The sequence below is a fragment of the Myotis brandtii genome, unplaced genomic scaffold (assembly GCF_000412655.1).
Source record: "Myotis brandtii unplaced genomic scaffold, ASM41265v1 scaffold190, whole genome shotgun sequence".
Classification (NCBI taxonomy): Eukaryota; Metazoa; Chordata; class Mammalia; order Chiroptera; family Vespertilionidae; genus Myotis; species Myotis brandtii.
The window spans coordinates 4,069,984-4,097,577 of record NW_005357076.1 but is presented as its reverse complement, the minus strand read 5'-3'; the positions used below and the strand labels follow the sequence as shown (position 1 = coordinate 4,097,577).

General features: G+C 36.2%; 1 protein-coding gene across 1 annotated transcript in view; it reads left to right on the top strand.

Annotated features, from left to right (window-relative positions):
- ADK (adenosine kinase) overlaps window positions 1-27,594 on the top strand; it is a 470,150-nt gene that overhangs the window by 48,302 nt on the left and 394,254 nt on the right. Inside the window, exon 3 of the mRNA XM_005864654.2 lies at window positions 15,500-15,553. Within this exon, the coding sequence (XP_005864716.1) occupies window positions 15,500-15,553 (54 nt within the window). The remainder of the gene's footprint in view (window positions 1-15,499; window positions 15,554-27,594) is intronic.

Genomic DNA, 27,594 nt, shown 5'->3' with positions numbered 1-27,594 from the left:
AGGCTGAGGGACCCCTCGCCAAGTGCATGAATTTTGTGCACTGGGCCTCTAGTTTTGTAATATTTAAGATTTTTATAACAATCCTGAATTGCTTTTATAAATTTTAAAAATGCCTTAATAAAGTTATCACTTACTGTGTAATAATAATTATCTATTGCTGAGTAACACATTACCCCAAAACTTGGCTGCTGAAAACAACAAACATTTAGTATCTCGCACAGTTCCTGTTGATCAGAAAGTTGAGTGTGGCATAGCTGAGTGGTTCTGCTTTAGGGTCCCTAATTAAGTTGCAGCAGTCTGTTGGCCAGGGTGGCGATCATTTCAAGGCTCAACTATGGTTGATAGATTTGATTCCCAGCTCACTCATATTGTTTGTTGGCTGGCTTCAGTTTCTCAAGAATTCTTGGACTGAGGTTCTCAGTTTTTTACCTCGTGGCTCCTCTGTGTCCTAAAACCATGACAGCTGTTTGCTGCATTGCCAGCCATTTGAGAGAGTGAAAGAGTAATTTTTCCTAGATGGAAGCTGCAGTCATTTTTATAACCGAATCTTGGAGGTGACATGCCATTATTTTTGCCATAGGCTTGCTACTGTTCATACCTTGTATGATGAGGGTGGGCAGTACACATGGATGTGAGAAATGGAGGCAGGGGTCTTTGGGGGCCAGAGGACAGACTGTGATAGCCAACCTTCAAGATAGCTCCCAATGACCCCCTCCTGGTGTTCTCTGAGTAGTCCCCTCCCACATTACACCAAGGCTGATCTACTAGTATATAACCAGTGACAAATGGCAGAAGTGATGGTATGCTGCTTTAGAGGTTAGGTTGTGAAAGACTGTCTTCCGTTGTGGGTGCTCTTTCACTTGTTCATATACTCGTTCACTCTTTCTCTGTCTCTTTATCGCCTTCTTTTGGGTCACTCGTTCTGGGAGAAGCTAACTGCCATGTCTTGAGGACATTCAGGCTCCCTATAGAGAGGCCCGAGGCTGGAGATATCAGGCCTCTGGCCTGCAGCCAGTGAGGAACCAAGACTTGCCAATAACCATGAAAGTGAACTTAGAAGTGCATTCTCAATCCTCTGTTGAGCCCTAAAATGATTGCAGCAACCTCATGAGAGACTGTGAGCCAGAAAACTCAGTTAAGGCACTCCTGAATTCTTGACCATCAGATACTGTGAGATAATGACTATTTGTTAACCTCCTAAGATATGGTTGAATTTGTTACAGTGCCAAAGAACATTCATGCATGAATTAAAAGTGGTTTGTTTTTTTTTCAAACACACATTCACCCATCCCATACCTCTCAATATCTCATTGGAAGGTTGATATGAATGGGTTGGGCTTGTTTACTAATGGGAATTGATTGTGGCTTGGTTACACTAAAAGCCCATTGTCTCTGTGTGTGTGTGTGTGTGTGTGTGTTTTGACCCCTGATATTAGTGTCTGAAAGTTTATTCCCTAAGTCTTTAATTTCTTTATAGAAAAGTCTTCCAGTTTTCTTTCAGAAGGTATTCTGAAGAATAAAGCCTGGCTGTTTTAGCATTAGAGCTGGCCAGGAAAAGGGGGCTACAGGTACCATAATTAAATTGGCAGTTTCATCTGTCCCTCCCTACTTCTACTGTTTTGCCTGTTGTTCCTTAGTTCAGAGATCCTTTTGTTTGGTTTCTCAAGAGAATAACCCTCTAATTTATTTTAGGAATTGTAAGTTGTGATGGTGAGATGGTATGCAGTTTCCTCACTTTTAGCTCCATGTCTTATCTGTTATTTTATAACTAAAGCTTTACAATAATTCTTAAAGTTTGATAGGGCAAGTTCTTACACTTTCAATAGTTTTCTTAGTTATTTTTCATTTTTTTTGTACATAAATTTTGGAATGAGCTTGTCAAATTCTACAAAAATTCTTTCTATAATTTTGTTTAGAATTGTACTGCATTTGTAGATTAATTTAGAAAAGTGGAGATTTTTATCATGAGTTTTTAAAATGTGTATATATATATTTCTCCATGATTTTAGGTATTCTTTTATATATTTCACTAGTGGCCCAGCTCATGAAATCGCATGCAGTAAGCTGCCTGCCACTTCCGCGGGAGCCGGTGGAAGCCACTGCATGCCCACGGGGGCGGCGGGAGCCATGCCACTTCTGTGGGAGAGAGACGGAAGGGAGCCGCTCCATGCCCTTGGGAGGCGGGAGCGAGGTGCCGCTGCCTGTGGGTGCTGGGAGGGAGGTGCTGCTGCTGCCCATGGGAACCGGGGGAGGGGGTAGGGACTGGGAGGTACTCCATGCATCTCCTGGTGACTGGTCATGCATGCAGCCCCGCCTACCCGCGCACGCAGCCTCCTGCTGATCAGTTGTTACGCGTGAGGGCATGATGACCATTTGCATATTAGCCTTTTATTATGTAGGATTAACACATAGGTGCTAAGTACATTAAACAAAATGGTTAGGTTTTTAAATAGCATGGCTCTGGTTCCCAGGGCCTGCGGGCCAGGGGGGAGGGACCAAGAGGCCAGTTCAATCGCAGCATGGCTCTGGTTCCCCTCTGTGCCACACAAGCCTTGAGTCCCACTGCGCAGCGTGAGCCCTGAGCCCTGCCCCACCACCACCTGCCTCGGGTCGGGGGAAGGGACCGAGAGGTACTCCATGCATCTCCTGGTGACCGGTCATGCATGCAGCCCCGCCTACCCGCGCATGCTTGCTGCGCACGCAGCCTCCTGCTGATAGGTTGTTACGCGTGAGGGCGTGATGACCATTTGCATATTAGCCTTTTATTATGTAGGATTAACACATAGGTGCTAAGTACATTAAACAAAATGGTTAGGTTTTTAAATATTTATATATCTTCTTTAGTGATTATTGCTAAATTTGTTAGCTTAAAAATTATAAAAACAAATATTTATTTGAGAAAAATTCAAACCACATAGAAGTGATTAAAAGTAAAAAAAAATAAATTTGAGGTTAGTTACTCTATCATCTCTAGTTTTGTACACTAGAACTTTCTGTGATGATAGAAATGTTGTGTATTGTACTGTCCAGTATGGTAACCTAACCAGCAGTCACATTTAGCTTTGAACATTTGAAGTGTGGTTGTGCAAGTGATGAATTTAAATTTTTTAAAAAATTTTAATTAATTTAAACTTAAATAGTCATATGAGATTAGTGGTTACAATATTAAACAGGGTAGCTTAGGTCTTATTGTATAATTTTATTGTTTTCATAGATGTACATTTTTGATTGGTTTATTCTAGGTATTATACTATAAAAATAAAATTGTTGCTATAGTGAGTACAATATTTGTTAATAACATTTTCTAGATTATTGCTGGTATTTGGAAATAATACAGAATTTTGAATATTTGCTTTAACTTACCTTGTGACCTGCATTAAAAGAAAGATGGTTGTGGGCTATTATGATTCTCTCTTTTATTTTTTCTTTTTTATTTTTTAAAGTATATTTTATTGATTTTTTACAGAGAGCAAGGAAGAGGGATAGAGAGTTAGAAACATCGATGAGAGAGAAACATCGATCAGCTGCCTCCTGCACACCCCCTACTGGGGATGTGCCCGCAACCAAGGTACATGCCCTTGACCGGAATCGAACCTGGGACCCTTCAGTCCGCAGGCCGACGCTCTTTCCACTGAACCAAACCGGTTAGGGCTGATTCTCTCTTTTAGAATACTAGAATCTTACAGTTTGAAATTAAAAGAAAGATGGTTGTGGGCTATTATGATTCTCTCTTTTAGAATACTAGAGTCTTACAGTTTGAAGTAAACTGATATTTGATTTTGAATCTTTACATTATTTCACATATTAAATGATTAGTCTTGAGTTACTCTGAGATTTCCTCCAATAAGACCTAAATTATGGATACTGAATGATCATAGAGTCATTTATGAAGTCTTTGCTTTGCCCTAGATATAATTAGATGGTGGTCAGTATAGATTCTTTGTTATTCAGACCTGACTTTGAATATTAATAAAAATGGTATTCATAAGGTTTACCTAAACATGGATTCTTTTTTTTGTTACTGATTTTAGAGAGGGAGGAAGGTATGGAGGGAGGAGAGACATAGGGAGAGAGAGAAATGCATTAATCGGTTGCCTCCTCCTATATGCAACCTGAACGGGCATGAACCTGCAACTTAGGTATGTGCTCTGACCAGGAATCAAACCTGAGACCTTCTGGTGCAACAGACAACGCTCCAGCCAACTGAGCCACACCACCTATAGGGCAACATGGATTCATTTTTAACAGTTCATTTAAGCTTAATACAGATTTTTTTGGAGCACCTGCTTTGTGATAAGCATGTTCCCAAATACTGGAAATACAATGTTGAGTAAATTTCTTGCCTTTAGCATCTAGTAATCTAATTGAGGAGACAGAAGTAGAAAAAAGTCACTTTATTACTGTGGCATTATAGAATAGAGGTTAATGATGAGTGTTCTCTGGAGCCACTTACAGTTGTGTGACCTTGGCTGTGTTTCTTAATCTGTGGAAGCTCAGTTTCCTTTTGAATAAATTAGGAATATTATAATAAGGATATTAGAATATGAATATTATAATATGAGGAATGAATGAGATAATTTATGAATTTGCCATATGTTAGCTAATATTATTTGGCTACTAAGGAATTAGAATGTTTCTCATGTCCTTGTTACAGGCAGTAGGTTAAAGTAGGGGGATGATATGGTTGGATTCACATTTAGAATGATATAAATCACTGTGTCTACAATAGGTCAATGGATTTGAGGAGATAGATTACAGGAAGCTGTAGTGATAGACCTGTTGAGAGATTTTAGGTAGGGTAGAATGGTTGGGAGAAAGTTCAGTAATATTTTAGTGTTATAAAGATAAGACTTAATGATTGATTTTATCATCAGAGCAAAGGACTAGGGATGATATTCCAACCTTGGGTTTTAGTGACTGAGTAGATGGTGATACTTACAACTGAGGGATTATGGGTGGAGGACATGTTAAAGGAGATAGAGAAGTTGAGGTCAATTTTGTTCATGCATGAGATGAATATGTGATATGTAGGTGGGCATATTTAGATTTTTGATTTATGTTTCAGGTAGATAGAGAATTTGTGGCTGGAGAGATAGACAATAAATAAACATTATATTTGTACTTTTACACAATGCCATTCAATAATGTTAGCTATTATTCCCATCAGAATCAGCATCATTATATAGTTGGTATTTAAAGCAACCAACAAGAGCCTTTCTAAAGAAAGTATATAAAGTAAAAGGAGAAGTGGACTGGAAGATAGAACATTCAGTAGATGAATAGATGAAGAAGAACTATGGGAGGAATTGGAGGAGAAATAGTGAGCTATTAGCAGAAGAACTAAGACAGGGTCTCATGAAGTATAGTGAGTATGACAAGAGTACTTAATAGTATCAGATGTAATATGATTAATAACTTAAGGACTATAAGAGTCCAGTAGAAATAAATCAACAAACAAGTGTTGGTGAGGAAATGGAGAAAAGAGAACCCTTGTGCACTGTTGGTGGAATAGCAAATTGGTGCAGACATTATGGAAAACAGTATGGAAGTTCCTCAAAAAAAAAAAAATAGAATTATTTACTTCTGGGTATATATCCAAGGACATCCGAAACAATATTTTGAAAAGGTAAATGCATCCCTCTGTGCATTGCAGCATTATTTACAATAGCAAAGACATGGAAGCAGTCAAAGTGCCCATCAATAGATGAGTGGGTAAAGATGTGGTACATACATACAATGGAATATTACTCGGCCACAAAAAGGAATGAAATCTTATCATTTGTGATAGCATGGATGGACCTGGAGAGCATTTTGCTAAGTGAAATAAATCAGAGAAAAACAAATACCATATGATTTCACTTATATGTGAACTGGAAAGAACAAAATAAATGAACAAAACATAAATAAACTCATAGGTACAGAGAACAAACTGAGGGTTGCCAGATGGGAGATGTATTGGGGGCGGGGGGGTCTGGGTAAAGAAGGTGAAGGGATAAAGATGTACAACTTGGCACTTACAAAATAGTCACAGGGATGTAAAGTACAGCATATGGAATACAGTCAGTAATATAACAACTATGTATGGTTCCAGGTGTTTACTAGAATTATCAGGGGAATCACTGATTAATTAAATTATACAGTTATCTAACCACTATGTTGTACATCTGAAACTAATATAAAATGATATTGAATGTCAACTGTAATGAAAAATCAAATAAACTAAGTTAAAAATAGAACAAAACCAACAGTCCAGTGGATTTGACAATAGGATGCCAATATTGACCTCAGCTACGTAAATCTCAGTGAAATGATAGGGACAGAAGCCAGATTAAAATGTATTTAGATTTGCATTTCCCTAATTGCTAGTGAGGTTGAACATCTTTTCATATATCTATTGGCTGTTCTCATGTCTTCTTGGGAGAGGTGTCTGTACAGGTCCTCTGCCCATTTTTTTGATTTGGTTGTTTGTTTGGTATTGAGTTTTATGTGTTCTTGATATATTTCAGATATTAAACCTTTGTTAGAGCTACTGTTTGCAAATATCATCTCCTGTTCGGTTGGCTGCCTTTGTTCTGTTGTCAGTTTCTTTCACTGTGCAGAAGCTTTTTAGTTTGATATAGTCCCATTCATTTATTTTTGCCTTTACTTCCCTTGCCTTTGGGGTCAAGCTCATAAAATGTTCTCTACGACCAAGGTCCATAAGTTTGGTACCTATGTTTTCTCCTATGTGACTTTTTGTTTCGGGTTATGTAATTTATTGTTTCAGGTTTTATACTTAGGTCTTTGATCCATTTTGAATTAATTTTTGTATCTGGGGACAAACTGTAATCAAGTTTCATTCTTTTGCATGTGGCTTTCCAGTTTTCCCAGCCCCATTTATTGAAGAGACTATCTTTACTTCATTGTGTGTTTCTGGATCCTTTGTCGAAAATTATCTGCCCATATACATGTGGTTTTATATCTGCACTCTCTATTCTGAACCGTGTGTCTGTTTCTCTGCCAATACCATGCTATTTGATTATCGTAGCTCTGTAGTATAATTTGAAGTCAGGTAGCATGATACCTCCAGTTTCATTCTTTTTTTCTCAGGATTGTTTGGCTGGTTTGGGTCCTTTTGTGGTTCCATACAAATCTGATAATTTCTAGTTCTATTTCTTTAAAAAAATCGCATTGAGATTTTGATGGGGATTGCATTAAATCTGCATATTGCTTTGGGTAATATGGCCATTTTAATTATGTTGATTCTTACAATCCACAAATACGGGATATTTTTCCATTTTGTTGTCTTTTTCAATCTCTTTTAATAATGCTTTGTTATTTTTCATATATAGGTTCTTTCACATTCTTTGTTAAATTTATTCTTTTGGTTGCAATTGCAAAAGGAAACTACAAGATACCACCCCACACCTGTTAGAGTGGCTTTTATCAACAAGACAAGTAACATCAAGTGTTGGAGAGGTTATGCCGAAAAGGGAACCCTCATTCATTGCTGGTGGGAATGTAGACAGGTACAACCACTATGGAAAACAGTTTGGCAATTCCTGAAAAAATTAAGAATAGAGCTACCATATGACCTAGCAATCCCTCTCGTGGGTTTATACCCTAAAAACCCAAAAACATGTATTTGCAGATATATGCACCCTGTGTTCATTGCAGCATTATTCATGGTAGCCAACCATGAATACAACCCAAGTGTCCTGCGATAGAGCACTGGGTAAAGAAGATGTACATATACACAATAGAATACTACTCAGCCATAAGAAAGGATGAAATACTGCCATTGGCAACAACATGGATGGACCTTGAGAATATTATGCTAAATGAAATAAGTCAGTCAGAAAAAGCTAAGAACCATATGATGTCACTCATATGAGGGATATAAAACAGAAACTTGTGAACACAAACAGCAGTGTGGTTGCCAGAGGAAAGGGGTTGGGGGAAAAGGAGGTTCTAATATATGGTGACAAGAAAAGATTTGACTTTGGGTGGTGGGCACATGGTGCAATATACAGATTTTGTAACATAGAAACCCACACCTAAAACCTCTGTGATCATGTTAACTAATGTCACTCCAATAAATTCAATGTATTTAGAAATAAATGGGAAGTGTCATATAAAGTGTACTAATTCTCTTGATGTGGTCCAAGAGCCAAGCAGTGACATCTCACACCTACCAAGTTTTAAAAAATTTCTTTAATGAAAATATGTGGCTAGTCATTTGGAGTAATTATCAACTTTTAAAAAAATAAAAGCATAGGGAAAGAAGAATTTAAGAATACAAGGAGTATAATTCTATTTGTTTAGGTTTAAATCTAGTTTAATTCTTTTTATTCCCAGCTTTCTTTAATTGCGTTTTAATCCTTATCTAGTTTACTAATGAGAATTTAAGATATTATTTTCATAATCCTTGCTATTATTTTCATTTTAACCCTAAGGTTTACTCTTAATCTGTTTCTTTATAAACCTCTTAAATTTTAGCTTTAAGAAAAGATTTGACTTTGGGTGGTGGGCACATGGTGCAGTATACAGATTTTGTAACATAGAAACCCACACCTAAAACCTCTGTGATCATGTTAACTAATGTCACTCCAATAAATTCAATGTATTTAGAAATAAATGGGAAGTGTCATATAAAGTGTACTAATTCTCTTGATGTGGTCCAAGAGCCAAGCAGTGACATCTCACACCTACCAAGTTTTAAAAAATTTCTTTAATGAAAATATGTGGCTAGTCATTTGGAGTAATTATCAACTTTTAAAAAAATAAAAGCATAGGGAAAGAAGAATTTAAGAATACAAGGAGTATAATTCTATTTGTTTAGGTTTAAATCTAGTTTAATTCTTTTTATTCCCAGCTTTCTTTAATTGCGTTTTAATCCTTATCTAGTTTACTAATGAGAATTTAAGATATTATTTTCATAATCCTTGCTATTATTTTCATTTTAACCCTAAGGTTTACTCTTAATCTGTTTCTTTATAAACCTCTTAAATTTTAGCTTTTGTTTGAAACATTGTTGTGGTGATTAACACTTTGGACTCCCTTTTCTTCCTCTTTAGTATGTTTTAATCAACCTTTATTTTTTAATTACAAAAGCCAATTAAGCAAGTTTTAAATCTTACTATATATATGCTGTCTACCTAATTGATTCTGCCAATTCTGTACAATTTTGCAGAACACTATTAGGATTCTTGGGATTACGTGTTAATGTTTGTAGATTTCTAGGAATTTTTGTTTAATTCTCTGAAGGCAATCTTAATTGCAGGTATTTATGGAATAATTTTTTTCACCCTATTGTATAGCAAGTTCTAGCTTTGCATTAACTACCTGTGTGACACTGGGTAGGGCATTTCAATTATGACTGGGCTGTTTCTGGACTTTATAATCTCATAAGGACCTCCAGCCTGAAATTCTGTTACGTTAATCTCCAGGAAAAAACCACGTTTGAATAACTAGTGTTTGTTTCAGTTTCTTATAAAAGGCCCAAACTTTATTTTATTATACTACTAATGTTCTAGCATATCATAATAGTTATCTATAATGTATTAATACATTTTATATTTGTTTTCTAATATTAAATTGCAAACCTAAATGACAATAGCGTTTTCCCATTGCCTGTGGTGGGAATGCCATTACTGTATTTTATTCTTTTTTGCTTTAAGCATGTCTTTCCTAAACAGCCCAGGCAGGGTTAAGGAAAGTACTCCTCTTTGTCCTCTCCTCTCTTCTCCTCTCTCTTCCCCCGCTTCCTTCTCTCTCCTCTTCTTCCTACATAACTTGTCACCTGTTGCTGTCAATATTTATTCAATAACGTATTTAAATTAAATTTAAGTTTTTATATAAGAAAAGTTTTGAACTACTCTTTGTTGAAGGCTTACATGTTCATTGATAAATGTAAGTGAAAATTATATCCAGATGAGCTGATGGGAGTGTATGTGTTTTCCTTCTGGTAAATTCAGACAGAAAAAAGTTTAAAAACTACCACTATCCCTTTTTGCTGTCTGTTTTTTGTTTTTTTTTAGGGACTATGCTCATGTTTGAATCAAAGAAATGGATATAAAAGCAGAACATCTATCTAATCATGTATTTAGGAAACAAAGCCCAACTTAAAAATAGGGTATGCTCTGTATCATTCTGGGAAAGGAGCGATAGAAAATTGAGGTATACCTTTCTACTTTCTACTAAGTTTAATTTTCTCTTTGAAGTTTATGAATATAAAACATCGAATGATCAGAGAGTAAGTTAAAGTGATAAAGGGGTTCAAAAGGCTCTATATATTCTGTTCTGCCAACCAGCAATAAGGTTGGTATAATAGGACATACTAAATGAAAATGAAAACTATGTATAATTATAAACCCACATTTAAACATTTAACTGTATGTTTCAATGAAAAACAGCTCCATTTCATTAGTAAGGATTATGGTCCTGATGGTATATTTACCTTTACATTTGTAATTATAATTTATAGTCTACCTACTTTCAAAATGAACTTTAAGCAGTTGTTTTAGTTTATAGCATAACTTTACAATTGTAAGTGTGAACTATTTCTGGTGTACATTTTTAAAGGTGTTTGATCAAGTTTTTATTCCCTTACAAATAACCATCTGTAAATATGGAGTTTATTTGTATGAGCTTTGGAAAGGTATTTAAATTGCCTGGAAGAATAAATCACCTCTCTCCAATAGTGCCTTTTTTTCTGATTTTCAAACTAAATCAATACTCCATTTTAAAAATTAGAATATTATTCTTTAAGGCAGCAATATAGAACAAACAAACATACACATAGGCATGTGTAAAGAATTTGGCCTTGCCCAAAGAAAGATCTTGCCTTTGTTTTGGGCTTCTGGGAGGTAATCTATATCGTCCATGTAGAAGCATCTTTTTGTTTAGGATAGGGGTTGGCCACACCCAGTAGTGTGACCAGTTATGTGAATTGGGGTGAGGCTTTGGGTGATAGGGTATCAATCCACCTGGCGACCTAGTTAAACCACTTGGGCAATCAATTGATTAACCATGCTTAGGTAATGAAGCTCCAGTAAAAACTCTGGACACTGACTGAAGTGCAGTGAGCTTCCCTGGTTGGCAGTGCCATATTATCACATATCGACAGTATGCCATGTTGATGCCAAGAGAGTCATGCATCCTGAAAGTTTTGTATTTGGAACCGTCCCACACACGGCCCTCCCTGTATGAGTCTCTTCCCTTGGCTGATTTTGATTTGTATCCTTTCCTTGTAACCTGTAACCATGAGTCTAATAGCTTTCAGTGAGTTCTGTGAGCCCTTCCAGTGAATTATTGAACCCGAGGGTGGTTTTGGGAACCACCTGAACTTCCAGCTGGTGTTAGAAGTGAGAACAGTCTTGAGTACTGTGTCCTCAAACCTTGCCATTTTATATACAGGCTAGATTTCTATGTGGGCAAGAGTCAAGGTAGAGATAAGGAAAATAAAATTGAGAAAAACCTAGCAAAGATGAAGAAGAATAAAGGTAATTGAGATCTGATGGAAGGTTACCTGGTTTGGGGTAGGGGGAAATCAGATCAGAGAAAGAAATACTATAGGAAGAGTGACTGCTTGTTTGAGGTTAGAGAGCTAATTTGCCTAGAGAATAGTTCAAAATGTATCTTGGAAATTCACTGTTGAGGACTTGGAGGTGTACTGTGTGAATTAGGAGAATAAAATCTTCCTTTCGGTAATTTGATCAAAATCAGGCTATCCTTGCCTGCTTCTTCCCTCTGTGGACCCTTTGTTCAGCCTCCTTCACTATTCCCTTCAACTTTTTATCCTGAAACTTTAAATTGGAAGGCTGTTTATGGGGAAGGAGCAACAAAGGGAGATATTGTGGGGGAAGGGAAAGTTGGGGAACAGATAAAAGATATCCTTTTCTTGACTGACTTATTACTTCCTCTTTTGTATGAACAATATATACTTCAGTTTTTTTGGAAAACTTAATCACACTGCGAACAGTTATTTTATTTTGATTTGCTTACTGAATTGTGAGGCCTTTAAGCCAGACATGTTTGCTATTTCTCACTAGCCAGCTAAAGAAAGAAAGAAATATTGATCGAATTCCTGTTGTATTACGTAAAAATATTTTGATAAAGAAGTACTTTCTCACTCATTAAGTTAATAATTATTACTTTTTATTGTAATGTTAAATAAAACTGACAAATCGCTCTTTTAGTGGACTCTAAATAACATAGTGGTGTGATACCTATCATCATCCATTTCCAAAAATACATGAATAAGCTTTCTTTTCTTTTAAAGTTTAACAAAACCTTGCTTAAATTATTGGGGTGACATTGGTTAATAGGATCATATAGGTTTCAAGTGTAGATTTCTATGATATAATATCTGTATATTGTACTGTGTTAAAACTCTTCTTTAACATTTAAAATTTTATATTTTTTCTGTTTAACTTTGTATTTATGTTATGCTTTTCCTCACCAGATTTTATCCTTATGTAATGTATTTTTATGTAGGAATTATATTTTGCATGTAGTGTATTATGAAAGTAATATATTTTATGCATTAAAGCCTTTATGCATATTGATCACCCTGCCATGGCTCTTCACTAAAAATAGGTATGTAGATTGAATTTAAAAAATATCTCCTAGTCATTCAATTATAATTAGCATGTAGTTAGTAAAACAACATAAATGTATTAAAATGTTGTTAAGTAATTATGAAACAGAAGAAAATGAAGTTATTGGAAATGCGTCTTTTGATGACATGGGTGAAGCTAATCTTTAATTATTTTTAGTTAACCTTTTGTGGATAAATAGTACACATTACTGCAATAAGACAATGTTCAGCATCATTTTATTTCCCTTTTTCCATTTAGAGGTATAAGTGCTGAGAAAAAAGTTGACATAATTAATTGGAGGGTAATAGACAGATTTTTGTTTCAGCTTTATCACTCAATTATTTGAACTCTATCATAAAAATTATTTTTATTTGTCAGCTGGTAATTTGATTAGGTTCATCTTCAATTTTGTTGGAAGCAAAGTAGGCCCTCCCTCCCCCAGCTGCCGGCATCGGCTCCCCTCTGGCACCCTGGACCCTGGTTCCCCTCCAACCGTCGGCAGGCACCCAGAACCCGGGCTCCCCTCCGGCCACTGGCAGGCACCTGGGACCCGGGCTTCCCTCACAGCCCCGGCTTCATCAGGAAGGTCGTCCGGAAGGACGTCCAGTCTAATTAGAATATTATGCTTTTATTATTATAGATTAGAGGTTGGAAGCAAAGAATTAGAAACCACCTGACTTGGTCATTTATTAGAGTCATTAGAGACATGCAGTTCTGGGAAGTGTACCAAAATTGGCTTTATTAAGGCTTTTTAAATAACTAGTAATTATGTCTCTTGGTTTTTTCTTATAGTTGTATGCTGACCTTAACAGTTCAGGAGGTGATGGTAAAAGTTAAATATTGGTCATTTCAATATGCCTTTGACAAAAGGATTCTTTTTTGGATAAAATGTTTTTATCAAGTACCTTAAATTTGTTTTAATTAAAGCTATTCATTCAGTTTAAGGCCTTGGAACCTTTTTGGCAAAATTGTTCTTCATTGTCAAACCAATCAGATTTATTTTCATGATAGAAAAGGTCTGGCCTCATTTTTCAGTTCAAATTAATGGCTTGATTCTGTTTCTGTGACAACCATCTTTGATATTTAATCCTCGATAGATAAATGGAAGAGCAAGGAGCCTTTTTTTTTTTTTTAAAGTTTGTTTCCTAGAAGAAATAAGGTGACACTTGTCTTTCCTGTTTCTTATTGGAAACTGTCTTACAGTTGTTTAACAGGACTCTTTCTGAAAAGTAATACATTCTCTGGTGATGAATATGGGATGAAAGAGAGAAACTGTTTAAATAAAATTGCAACCAACTTCTGCCCCATTCCATTATGTGTCTGCAAATAGAACACACTATCACAGTTCCCCATTTATAATTTCTGGCTTCATTTTTTTTATAGAAATAATGTATAAAACAGGAACTTTGTAGTCAGTTTGTGGTATTAAAGAAGGCTTTGTGGACAAAGTATGAATCATTCCTAGTTTAGTACTTCAGAGATTTTTACATGATATGCAGTGCAATATAGATCTATTCAGGGTGAGTGATATGATATTCTTTTTATTTAGTTGGTAAAAGCACTTGTGAAAGGGGAGGCAAGAAAGGAGAGTCTACATGGTCACTCCACTTGGACCTCTGATCCATTGTCAGGTAGATTAGTTTTAGGAAAGGATGGAATACAAGTGGAAATTCAGAACCTGGGAATTGCTGTCCATTGTTTTTGAACCTATTTCAGTAGCGTACTTCTTAGAAATTCTGTTACCTTCAGCAGTACTTTGCAAGATTCCTGTTCTAATATTTATAGCAACTTCTAATCTATAATAATAAAAGCATAATATTCTAATTAGACTGGACGTCCTTCCGGACGACCTTCCTGTTGAAGCTGGGGCTGTGAGGGAAGCCCGGGTCTCAGGTGCCTGCCAACAGTTGGAGGGGAGCCAGGGTCCAGGGTGCCAGAGGGAAGCCGGTGCCGTCAGCTGGGAGCCTGCCAACAGTTGGAGGGGAGCCAGGGTCCAGGGTGCCAGAGGGAAGCTGGTGCCGTCAGCTGGGGTAGGGAGGGCCTACTCTTGCACGAATTTTGTGCATTGGGCCTCTAGTTTATAGATAAGGAATTTGAGACGTAAAGGGGCGAAATAATTGCTTATAGTCATTAAGGCAGTAAATGGTTCAATCAGAAACTTCAAAACTTACTTTTTCTCCTGTGTCACACTATCTAGTACATAGTCTGGCATACAGTAGATGTTACTATGTGTTTAATGAATGAATAACTGCATATTTAAAAATATGTTTTACTGAATTTTTAATATCTAGTACATAGTCTGGCATACAGTAGATGTTACTATGTGTTTAATGAATGAATAACTGCATATTTAAAAACATGTTTTACTGAATTTTTAAAGAGAGAGGAAGAGAGAGAGAGAGAGAGAGAGAGGGAGAGAAACATTGATAGCTGCCTCCTGCACACCCCCTACAGGGGATTGAGCTCACACGCTGGGCATGTGCCCTGACAAGGAATTGAACCAGCAGCCTCCTGGTGCATGAGACGATGTTCAACCAACAGAGCCACACTAGCCAGGGTGAGTAACTGCATATTTTTAATGAACTCTTAAATACTTACCATTGTAGTGGCTTCTTGAATTTGACCTGCTAGATCAGTAACATTATAGATGATTCACTACAGAAGAATATTGAAGATATCTTGTGTTGTCAAAGCATGGTCAAGTTGATCTCTTCAATTCTTGTGGTATGTGTGGACGTGACTAATTGAACAGCAAAGAACTTGGGCATTTTTTATGTTTTACAGATTAAGACAGAGATCTATAACAGTGTGATAGTACTTTTTTGATAGGTGTCAACTATTGGTACTATAATTAGATGTCTATTAGTCAAAAGTCTTGAATGTTTATATGACCACTATATTTTTGTTCTGTGTTACAGGTATTCTCTTAAAGCAAATGACCAAATCTTGGCTGAAGACAAGCACAAGGAACTGTAAGTGCATTAAACTCGAGATTGTACATAGTTGACCCTGTCAATGGAGTAGATGTATATAAATAATCTGATCTTTAAAATTATATGACCTATAAAGAAATAATTAACACCATGACTTTAATCCTCATAGGATTAGGATATTTATACTACATAAGATTAACAGGAAATAATTGTTCCTGTATGTACATTAAAATATGTAGTATTGTATTCCATAATTGGGAAATATGTCATTTCATTTTCTTTCTCTAGATAAAATATTAAATTGTCACTGTTAATTTTTGGCTCTTACTTAATTGACTTCCCCTCCTCATGCTTATGATAGAGAAATATATATATTTTTCTTTTGTTGCCTTATGAAAAAATGCCTAGTCCTTATTTAGCATAGGTAAAGCATCTTAAAAGGTTTAAAATGTGAGTAAAATTTTCTTTTTAAAGATTTAATGTTCTTAGGGTTCTGTCTTTCAGATAAAAACAACTTTATATGTGATTCTGGGATTTTCCATCCCTATTTTGCTGTCCTACAGTGGTATTTTAAAAATTACTATCTCACAGGAACTGTGAAGTTTTTAATTAAGAATTACTAATTTGGGAGCTCTTTAAATTCACCTTACCTTAACCTTTTTAGTATCATTAGACTGTCGGAGAGGGAAACTAAAAATATTTTGTATGTTTCAATTTTGTTGCTTGTTTCCCCCCCCCCCCCCCCCCCCCGTGCTGTAAGAAAATTTTGATAATCTTGTTATGCAGCTACCTCCTGTCAAATAATACTATAGAATTAAGAATTTGAGGAATTAGAGGCTAACTCCAGATTGAACCACACTTGATAATACTGTAATCCTACCTTTTCCATGGGGGATACATTACTAGACCTGCAGTGGATGCCTGAAATCACAGATAGTACCAAATGCTATACATATTATGTTTTTTTTCATACACACACACACACGGTGAAGTTTAATTTATAAATTATACACAATAGGTTAAAAATAAAAACTAATAAAATAGAATAATTATGACAACATACTATAATAAAAGTTATGTGAATGTGGTCTCTTTCTTTCTATCTCATTGTACTATACTCACCCTTCTAATGATGATGATGTGAGATAATACAATGCTTACATGATGAGATGATGTGAGGTGAATGACGTAGGCATTGTGACATAACAGTAGGCTACTATAAGGTTACTTGAACACAAGCATTGTGATACCGTGACAGTGGGTCTGGTAACCCAGAGAGCTACTAAGTGACTAACGGGTGTGTAGATCTACAGCTTGGGCACATTGGGCCAAGGGATGATTCACGTCCTGGGTGGTACGGATACGGGGCTGGACAGCATGAGATTTGTCATATAACTCAGAATGGCATGACATATAAAACTTATGAATTGTTTATCTGGAATTTCTATTTCTATGACTGGAAAAAATAACAATGAAATAAATTCTAAATTCACTAAATTTAAAGTGTTAATTTAATATACTTATCTATTACAAGATGAACTTTTTCAACTTTATAGTCATAATGGTGAACTAAGTAAGCAAATATAATGTATGTCTAAAGGTTGAAAGAGCACAGTTTTATTTATTATTTTTTTAATCCTTACCTGAGGATATACGGTTTTTAAAAAATTGATTTTATAATAAGAGGGAGAGAGAGAAAGAGAAACATGGATCACTTGCCTCCCATAAGTGCCCTGACCAGGGATTGAACCTGCAACTTAGGTATGGACCTTGACCAGGAATCTGACCTGCAACTGTTTGGTGTATGGCTGATACTCCAATCAACTGAGCCACCTGGCCAGGGCCACAATTTTAATTAATTAATAAATATATATATATATATATATAAGAGAGAGAGAGAGAAAGAGAGAGAGAAACATCATGAGAGAGAAACATCAATTGGCTGCCTCTTGCACTCCCTCTACTGGGGATGGAGCCAAAACCCAGGCATGTATCCTGACCAAGAATCAAACTGGTGACTTATTGGTGCCTGGGCTGATGCTTAACCATTGAGCCATACTGGCCGGGTGAAGTCTTCCTTCTTAATAACTAGTAATTACATAGCAAGGTTCTTATACTTGTTAGTATTGTGACTTAATTGATTTGGCATTAGTTGATTATCTTTGTTCTTGTGGCTGCTGGCTCTCTGCCTTGTAATTTTTGATCTATACACTAAAGAAAACTCTCAGTTGAATATGCCTGCCACTGAAACACTAGCCCTTCATAAGAGCTACTTATAAATAATCTCATTGTGTCCTTACAATTAAAATAGCCAAGATCTCTTTGTGCTCAAGACTAAGCTTTTTAAAATACCATAAGATGTCCATATAAATAAAATTTAATTCTCCAGTTACTAATTCCATGCTTTATTTTCATAAAACATTATTGCTTCTAAATGTTAATCTGTTCAAGACAGTCTTGATTCATCATGATATTGCAAAAAATGCAGTGACACCATCACATTAGCTGCCTTTTGAAAATGTACCTTAATTCTATGTGTATCAATAAGACTACAGTAACTCTGATTGTCTTGATAATACTTAATATATTAAATACTAACTGTGTTTTTATTTAAAATATTCTTAGCTTCTGAAACGTGGTGATTCAGATTCCACATACCCTTAGTCACCCTTGCTTTACAAATATACTTGTTATTTGTCTGGGGCAGACTGATGGCATTGTGACATAACAGTAGTCTACTATAAGGTTTACTTGAACACAAGCATTGTGTTACCGTGACAGTGGATCTGGTAACCCAGAGAGCTACTAAGTGACTAACGGGTGGGTAGATCTGCAGTTTGTATACATTGGCCCAAGGGATGATTCACGTCCTGGGTGGGACGGGGCTGGACAGTAATGACAGTGTCAGTTGTCTCTGTAAGCAGGAAGGTTTCTCTCAGGTTCTTGTTTTCTAATCTACATACTGATGATTCCGGGGTGATTTTAAGTACGGAAAGCTAAACAATTAAATTTGTGGTGGGATTAATATGAAACTATGTAATTTATACTTTGCTCTATATGTAGTCCAGTAATCAACTAATTTCATTAGTCTTCTATAGATTTTCTCAGTCTATTAGAGTTTTAGTTTTTGAATGGAGTAATTTAAAATAAATTAGTAAAACATCACTTTTCATTCAATAAATATTTTCTACCCAGTTACCAGTCAGTGTGCTAGGCGCTATTTAAAGAAAAGATACTGACTTCATTTATAAATGGAGACTAACTCTCCAATTTAATATTGCTTCACATTTAAAAATTTTCATAATTGAAGATTTTGTAATTGTGGGGTCTTCCTATTGGACATATCTACAGTTATGGAACCATTTTGTTTCCATAAATTTCTGTTTGTTTTATGAATAGCTAAATTGTATATTACCTTGAATGAAGATTAAGATAAGGAAAGTTAAAAGTTGGCTGGAGTTAGGGACAAATACCAAAGGTAATATAAATAAATTCAGAAATATCCCTGCCACTTAACACAGGCTGAGTAACTTGATAGCTGAGGATTTTTTTTTTGGTTTGCTGTACTATATAAGGCACGGGGAAGGCCTCTTTAAAAAAGATTCATGTTTATTTACCTGACTTTTTAAGATAGCTGCCAAGATAAAGAATGAATTTTTATAAGCAGTGTACGCTATTGTAGATATGAGGTATATTTTCTCTTCAGATCTTGAATGAATTCTCTTTATTGAGCCCACAACCTGGGCATGTCCCCCGACTGGGACTCAAACCATGACCTGGTTCATAGGTCGATGCTCAACTGCTGAGCCACGCTGGCCAGGTGAATAAATTAGCTTTTTTTTTTTTAATGTCAAAGAGTAAAATTATTTTTTTCAGAATTACCCCTTTAAAGTTTAAAATTTTGTCTTGTCGTAATTATATTACATTTCAAAATTTTGGGGTCAATTTATGATTATTACAAAATGGGAGAAAATAAATGAGTTATGTCAGGGGAATGAATCCTGAGTATTAGAAAGGACACTGTTAGACCTTAATCTTTGGTTCAGTGTAAAAGAATTATAATTTTTTTAGGGAACAGTGCCCAATTTTTAAACTAGCAGGGGAGATTTACAAGTATTTAAGTGACGTGTTTGAGAATATGTTAAGAGCAGTTTGGTTTGAGATAATCAGTAACATCTGATATGCTCTTATATCCATTATTATTAATTTTGTTACTTAGCAGTTCTTTGAAAACCTCAAGATTGTTTTATAAGAATAATATAAGGACTGATTGCTTGTAAAGCTAATAGATTTTGTTGATGGTAAAATGTATTTGCTTAATCAAAAAAGGGAAAAACAATCTGGCAAGCAGAAAGTCAGAATTGAAATAAAGAACACCTAGTACCAGCAAGGTTAAATGGTTATTATTTTTCAACTAGAGGTCCAGTGCACGGGTTCATGCACTGGTGGGGGCATGTCCAGCGGGGATTGGCCTGCTGTGGGAGCGCCGCTCATCCCAGTCAGGTGAGCGGTGCTCTGACTGTGGGAGTGCACTGACCACCAAGGGACAGCTCCGTGTTGAGTGTCTGACCAGTGCATGTCATAGTGACTGGTCGACCAGTCATTCTGGTCATTCTGCCGTTCGGTCACTGGATGATATTCTAAATATCATAACCATTTTTTTATGGTCTCTTAAAGGCCACTTTTTTCATATCTTTTAAATTACAGAACTTTGAATCTAGAAATGAACTTTAGAACTAATATCTGTAATTTATAATGAAATTGAGTGAAATTCACAGTAATAAAGTGACTTGTATAGGTTGCACTTTAATGACAAGTGCTGGACCAGAACTCAAGTTTCCTGATTCCCATTTTAGTGCTTTTACTGTTATACTAGCCGTTCCCTAAATATGCAGTGATTTTTTTAAAATACTTTTTTCTTTTTTACTCTCATTTTCTTGAGCATTCAGACTCTTTATCATCGACATCTTTGACCATTAGAACCCTTTTTTCTAGAACACAACAGTTTTTTTTAATCTAAGTTGTTTGACTACATGTATGATGTTTTCTTTGGAAATTTAATCCTAAACTACAAATGCCTTTTATATGAGAAACTTTTTTTAATTGATTTTTATATATAGTCTGATCTTACTCTGATCTTTGTAAGGTAGCCTTTATGTTGCTTTTAAAATTAATCTTTATAAAGCTTTGTATAATAATAATTACCATTTTTGCTAGTGAGACTGTGCCTCCAGGAATAAGAACTAAATTTGTGTTTGATTTCTTTGCTTCTTTTTTACTAATACCATTATGTGAGTACTGTGAGAATTCCAAACTAGCATTGATTGAATTCATTTCAGGCTTTTATACATATTCCATAAATGGTTCTCAAGTAACCAGAATTCATCCTTTTTGTTGAACTTTTGACTGTCCTCTCCCTTGAAAATTCTAGGATTTCATAGTTTTTTTAATCGGTTATACCTGGATGATAAATCTTCTGAAAGGTTTGCTTCAATATTTTATTGTTTAAAAGAAAAGTATTAACCCTGTCATAAAGGACAAGAACTCATTACAAGAGATAATTTTAGGATTCAACTAGGTCTTATATTCATGTATACATGATAGGTGAATGAAAAATATTTGTCATTAGTGGTGAATCTTAAAACCCTTTGTAGAAATTTGTGGTGCCTTGTCTTAGCATTAGAAAAAACTTAGTTTATGTATGAGTTTTGCCACGGACTATAACCTTGATGTATCTGTTAGGATTCGATTCCGCTATGAGTATTAAGAAATAAGGAATTTATTATAGGAATTAAACCTTTTTCAATTGTGGGAAAAACTAGAGAAGTAAAGGCCCAAAAAGGGTCAGAGAAAACTCACTAACCACTTCTGGTGTAGGTGAATGAATTGGAGCTTTTAAGAAGCAGCTATGCATGTCTGCAGGAACTGTGAAGTGGGTGGGTGGGTTGTTGGCTCTTTGCAGTTACCACCTGTATTGGGTTTTCATTGACAATCTGGTGATAGGCCTGGGCCTGATTGGAAAGGAGAGCTGGAGGTAGAGTGGGATAAGTAGGACAAACTGCCCACCCCTTATTGTCTGTCTTTTACTACCTTTGACAGTTTACTACCTTTGTAGTGAAATGGCAGCTGCTTTACTTGCAACTCCCAAATTGTATACAACTTTCTCCTGTGGCTAATCCTAACCTGAAACCATATAGGGAAGGAAATTCTGGGAAATGTAACACAGTATCAAACTATATGGTTTAGTTTAATCACTTAATCTGAATTTAATATTCTTATTTGTAAAATGGTGATACTTCTATTTTATTTCATTAGGGAAAGATTAGATGAAATTATATATATGAAAAAGTTTTGAACTATAAAGAATCATGCAAAGATTTGTTGTGATATAGGTGTGAGTACGATGATGTTTATAAAAACCTCTTGAACTGGCTTCTGCTCTTGGAGAAGATGTCTTTCAACGGGTTCATGCACTGGTGGGGGCATGTCCAGCGGGGATCGGCCTGCTGTGGGAGCGCCGCTCATCTAGTCAGGTGAGCGGTGCTCCGACTGTGGGAGTGCACTGACCACCAGGGGACAGCTCCGTGTTGAGTGTCTGACCAGTGCGTGTCATAGTGACTGGTCGACCAGTCATTCTGGTCATTCTGCCGTTCGGTCGCTGGATATATATCATTGTGAGATTACATTAGTGCTTTGCTATTTTATTATCCATTTAGCAAATGATTTATTTAATTAGCTGTTTTTCTTTTAGTTAACTCACTAATCCATGTGGGTATAGTTTGAGTTTCTGGCATAAAATTCTTTAGAAACAAAAAAGGATATTGGTCTTATTTGCTCTCTCCCTCTTTGATTTTGTCGGGGAGTGGGAAGGGTAAGGTGTTACGTGGAACTTTATTCAGAGCTTTGCAGTCCATGTGTAGTTCATTGATTTTTTTGCAGTGAACAATTTACTTGACAGTATTTCACTATGTGATATCTATGGGGTGAATACTCGGTGGGATCAGTATGGAACGGAGAGAACAGAAACTGCTGGTATGTTGACCTATTTTTCTCCTGGTTCTAAAACAAACAGGAATATTTGTAGACTGAAACTATGACAGATATCTAACTGAAAAATAAAGTAAGGGTATGCTAGCACTGTTCATATCCCCTTAAAGATTGAATTAGACTTTTGGAGGATTATCTGGATTTGGGAGTTTGGGGAAAATTTTAGTATCTATTAGCAACTAATCTAATCCTTGAAAATACTTTCTCTACTGAATATAATTATTGATTTCTTTTTGGAAAGTATTGAGCAATTTAATAACACTTATGTATTAAAGAACAAGAGAAGAGAACATTATTTTAATTACTTTCATGCTCTAATTTAATTTTCACAGCAACCTTTTGAGGTACATATATACTCCCATTTTATAGAAAAATTGAGGGTTGGAAAGGGCTCTAACTTGTATAGTAGAAAAGGATAGACTGTGATTTGATTTTAGATCTTTTTTGTTGCTTTTTACTTAGACTAAGTTCAGTAACTTTGGAGAGAATATTTTTTACATTTTTGGAGGAATGATATTTAAAACAAATATACCTACCTCACAAGTGTTTGAAGGTATTTATGATGGATATGACATTTTATAAGCTTTAATATGGTTTACTAGAACTGTGCCCTAGTTTGTAGGTAATACTGTGTTTTTGATGGCTAAGGTAAAATCTTAGAGGATACTCTGAGCTCACGTTGATGAATCCAGTATTTCCAACAGGCTAGGTCTTTTCTTGAAGTTCTGTGTTAAAAATTTATTCTTTATGGTGCTAGCTCCCTCTGTAGAACTTCATTAAGATTGCAACCTGACTTTTTCAGTTATTTAGCAAAGTGATTGAAACATTATCTAGAATAGATTTTAAAATTTTCTTTTAAATTTTACTTTTATGTCTTAATCACTTCCTAGTGTTTTTCTTGTGAAAATATTATCTCTATAAAAGTGTTTCACTTTGTATATACTAAATTTTAATAGCATATATGAAGTTAGACTACTTTCTTCAAACATTCCTACTACTTTAATGCTTTATTTGGGAATATCAGAGAGACTTGTGATTTTTAGGTCTGTAAGTCTGTGTTGGGTAAGACCACAGGAAGTGGAAAAAAGCCTGATGGAAAATTTCGGTGAAAAATATCCTTTTGCAGGAGTGTGGATGGTTACTTCTTTTACCATTACTTTATCTCTGTTCTTTCTCAGACTACTTTATATTTAAATATTAAATTTGTATAATTAGCTCTTCAAAGATGTTTTCCTACTAGAATGAAGGCAGAGAAAATGTGATAAGGCTTCTTAGATGGAATTTAGAAACATGGGCAAGCTCATGTCAACCATAAAACTAGGGACCATGTACATAACATAATAATGAGGATAGGCAAGAACTAGGATCATGCATGAATAAGCTTTTAAACAATTTTGTAGGATAATTATCTTTAAATCCTTTGTTAATACTAAACATCGATTATTCTGTTGAAGTATGATATAGTTTACATAAGCACTGGCATGCATTATGGTGACACGAAGAATAAGGATGATTCTTAGTCTTTTTATATTTGATAACTTTGATACATGAGAATTATTTGAAAGAATGTGATTGAAACAGTTTTATTAATATAACAAATCCATCCTTTGTTATTTTTAAAACCAATATTATCCTCTTGAAATAGTAATATTGTTTTCCTGTATCAGTAAAATGTTTGTATCAATGCATAAGTATTTTGTTGGGAGTTTTTATAGTTTTTATCTTTTAATCAGTTACCTTTTCACAATCTTTAAGGATAACTAGCTCATCTTCCATTAGTCTCGGAAGAAATCTGGAGTGGACTTCCTTTACATTGTTATTGGCTACTTAATTCCATGTCATTTTGAATTTGGTTTAACCTATGTGTCATATGGATAGTAGTACTTTCCAGTGTTAATACTTTCTTTGTTATTTATTTAAAGTTTTCTTTATGTTAACTTAAAAATTAGCCTCATCTTATTAATAATGAATTTTAAACATTTACTTAATTATAAAAGTATAAAAATAAAAACATGTTTGCCATTTAAAATTTCTCAAATACAAATTGACATCATGTGCTTTCTGATAAAGGAGGATAGTAGTACTTTCCAGTGTTAATACTTTCTTTGTTATTTATTTAAAGTTTTCTTTATGTTAACTTAAAAATTAGCCTCATCTTATTAATAATGAATTTTAAACATTTACTTAATTATAAAAGTATAAAAATAAAAACATGTTTGCCACTTAAAATTTCTCAAATACAAATTGACATCAAGTGCTTTCTGATAAAGGACAGACTATCATGTGTGGTATTCCTACAAAAAAAAAAAAAAAAAGCATGGGTCTGATTGTTAGGGAAAATCAGAAAAACCCAAATTCAATGAAACAGCTGGCCTGTACTCTTTAAAAGAGTCACTGCTGTGAAATATAAAGACAGAATTTTTTCCAGGTTATGAGAAACCAAGGAAAATAACAGGTAAATGTAATCCTGAGGGGAGGGGTGTATTATGAAGGATGTTGCTGGCAAAATTAAATATGGACTATACATTAGGTAATAGTATTGTTGCAATGTTAAATATCCTAAATTGATAAATGTACTGTGGTCATGAAGTGGTCTTATTTTTAGGAAATAACACTCAGATATTTGGAGGTAAGTGGTGTTAATGTCTGCAACATACTCAAATGGTTCAGCAATAACTAAGTGTAATAATAAATAGTATTCTATATAATAAAAAGCTAATATGCAAATTGATCGAAGTGTAGAACAACTGGTCGCTATGATGCACATTGATCACCAGGGGGCAGATGCTCAGTGCAGGAGCTGCCCCCTGGTGGTCAGTGTGCTCCCACAAGGGGAGCGCTGCTCACGGCTGGCGAGCACAGTGGTGTTGGCGGGAGCCTCCCCTGCCTCCGTGGCAGCGCTAAGAATGGCTGACTGATGGCTCCTGGACTACGAGAGGGCGCAAGCCGGGCTGAGGGATCCCCCGAGTGTACGAATTTTGTGCACCAGGCCTCTAGTATATGTATAATGAGAGAGATAAGTCAACTTGTATTATAATGCTAACTATTAAGTAAATTTAGGTGAAGAGTATATAGGGATTATTTGTACAATTCTTACAATATCTTTGTAAATTTTAAATAATTTCAAAATAAGTTAACTATGAGTCTGTTAAGTTTGTTCATTTACATTGTTATTTAGATTTTACATATAGTGAAAACATATGGTCAGTTTTATTTTTTTATATCTAAGTTATCTCTTCATAAATATAATAAAATTTCACAGCAGATTCCTTTAAGAAAATCAGCTAGACTCCTAAGTTATAATTCATTGCCTCTTTCATTATTCCTTATATATTACCAACTTAAGTTTTTTGTGGTTTTTTTTTTAGCAGAGAACAAAAGGCATTGTTTTTCTCCAACATTTGGGTGGATTGTTTATAAGTGCCTCTAATTCTAGCAGCCTTCTAGTGTTGGTGATAAATTTGGAATAATGTCTGTGACTGCCCTCTTATAGGGGTCTGGATCTGGGAGAAATTTTGGGTTAATTAGAATTTTTTTTAACATTAAATTTTTTAAAAAAATTCTCACCTGAGGATATTTTTCTATTGATTTTTAGAGAAAGTGGAAGAGAGAGGGAAATATGGAGAGCAATATCAATGTGAGAGAAACACATCGATTGGTTGCCTCCTGCACATGCCCCAACCAGGGCCCAGCCAGGGAGAAGCCTGCAACTGAAGTGTGTGCCCCCCCTTTTTAAATACATACATACATATATATCCACCTATCCTGTATAATAAAGGAGAAACATGTAGTGACCATCCCTTCACTACGCTCACCAGCCAATCAGGAGTGAAAATGCAAATTAACCCGACAAAGATGGCGGGTTAATTTGCATACACAGGTGCCAGGCAGAGAGCAGAAGCGGGAGAGCCGGCAGCTTGGGGGGATGTCGCTCCCTCAGTTGCTCTCTTAGGGGGATGTGGCTCCCTCGGTTGCCAGGTGGAGAACACAGCAGGAGAGCCAGAGGCTTGGGGGGCCGTGGATCCCTTGGTTGCTCCCAGCGCGGGGAGCACCAGGAATTCTGGGAATAGTAGTTCTGATGGCAGCCCCAGGACTGGAAGCGGAAGCCCAGAGCATGGGGAGCACCAGGAATGCTGGGAATTGTAGTTCTGGTGGCAGACGGGTCTCCTAGACACTAGAGCAAAGTGAGCCTGGAGCAAGTTACTGTTGCGGTGGCGGATGGAGGGAAAGCAAAGGTGAGAGACATAAGTAAAATCAGAGTGTCTAGGAAAAATTAAAGGGAAGATATCCTAAAAGTTCAGGAAATCTCCACCAATGAAGCAAAGAAAAAAAAAATGCCCCTATTATTCTGTGAGCAACAAACCAAACTGGGTTGGGGGTCTCAGACAATTCGCTCATATGATTGCAAAGACAGACAGAAACTTCCAGATTGGAGAGGGTGCAGGTTGGGCTGAGGGACCCCCTCCCCCCTGCACGAATCTTTGTGCACCGGGCCCCTATAAAAGGCTAATATGCTAAGTGTTCTTCCCTCCGTCCAGGTAATGATATCACATAGCAACACCTGGCTTCCTCTCTCTAGCAACAACTAGCCTCAGGTGGAAACACTTTACACTGTAACCAAATGTCTGTGAAGCGTTTTCCTGTGCCTCATCTCATTTGATCCTCTCAGAGGTCCTGGAGTAGCTAGATAAGAGACTTGTGGCTGAGCAGAGCTCCCCCTGTGGGAGCACACTGACGACCAGGGGGCAGGTCCTGCATTGAGCGTCTGCCCCCTGGTGGTCAGTGTGTGTCATAGTGACCAGTCATTTCCAGTCGTTATGCTGTTAGGGTCAGTTTGCATATTACCCTTTTATTATATAGGATAGAGGTCTGGTGCACAGGTGGGGGCCGGCTGGTTTGCCCTGAAGGGTGTCCCGGATCAGGGTGGGGGTCCCGCTGGGGTGCCTGGCCATCCTGGGTGAGGGGCTGATGGGTGTTTGCAGGCTGATCACACCCCCTTCAGGGTGGGGGTCCCCACTGGGGTGCCTGGCCAG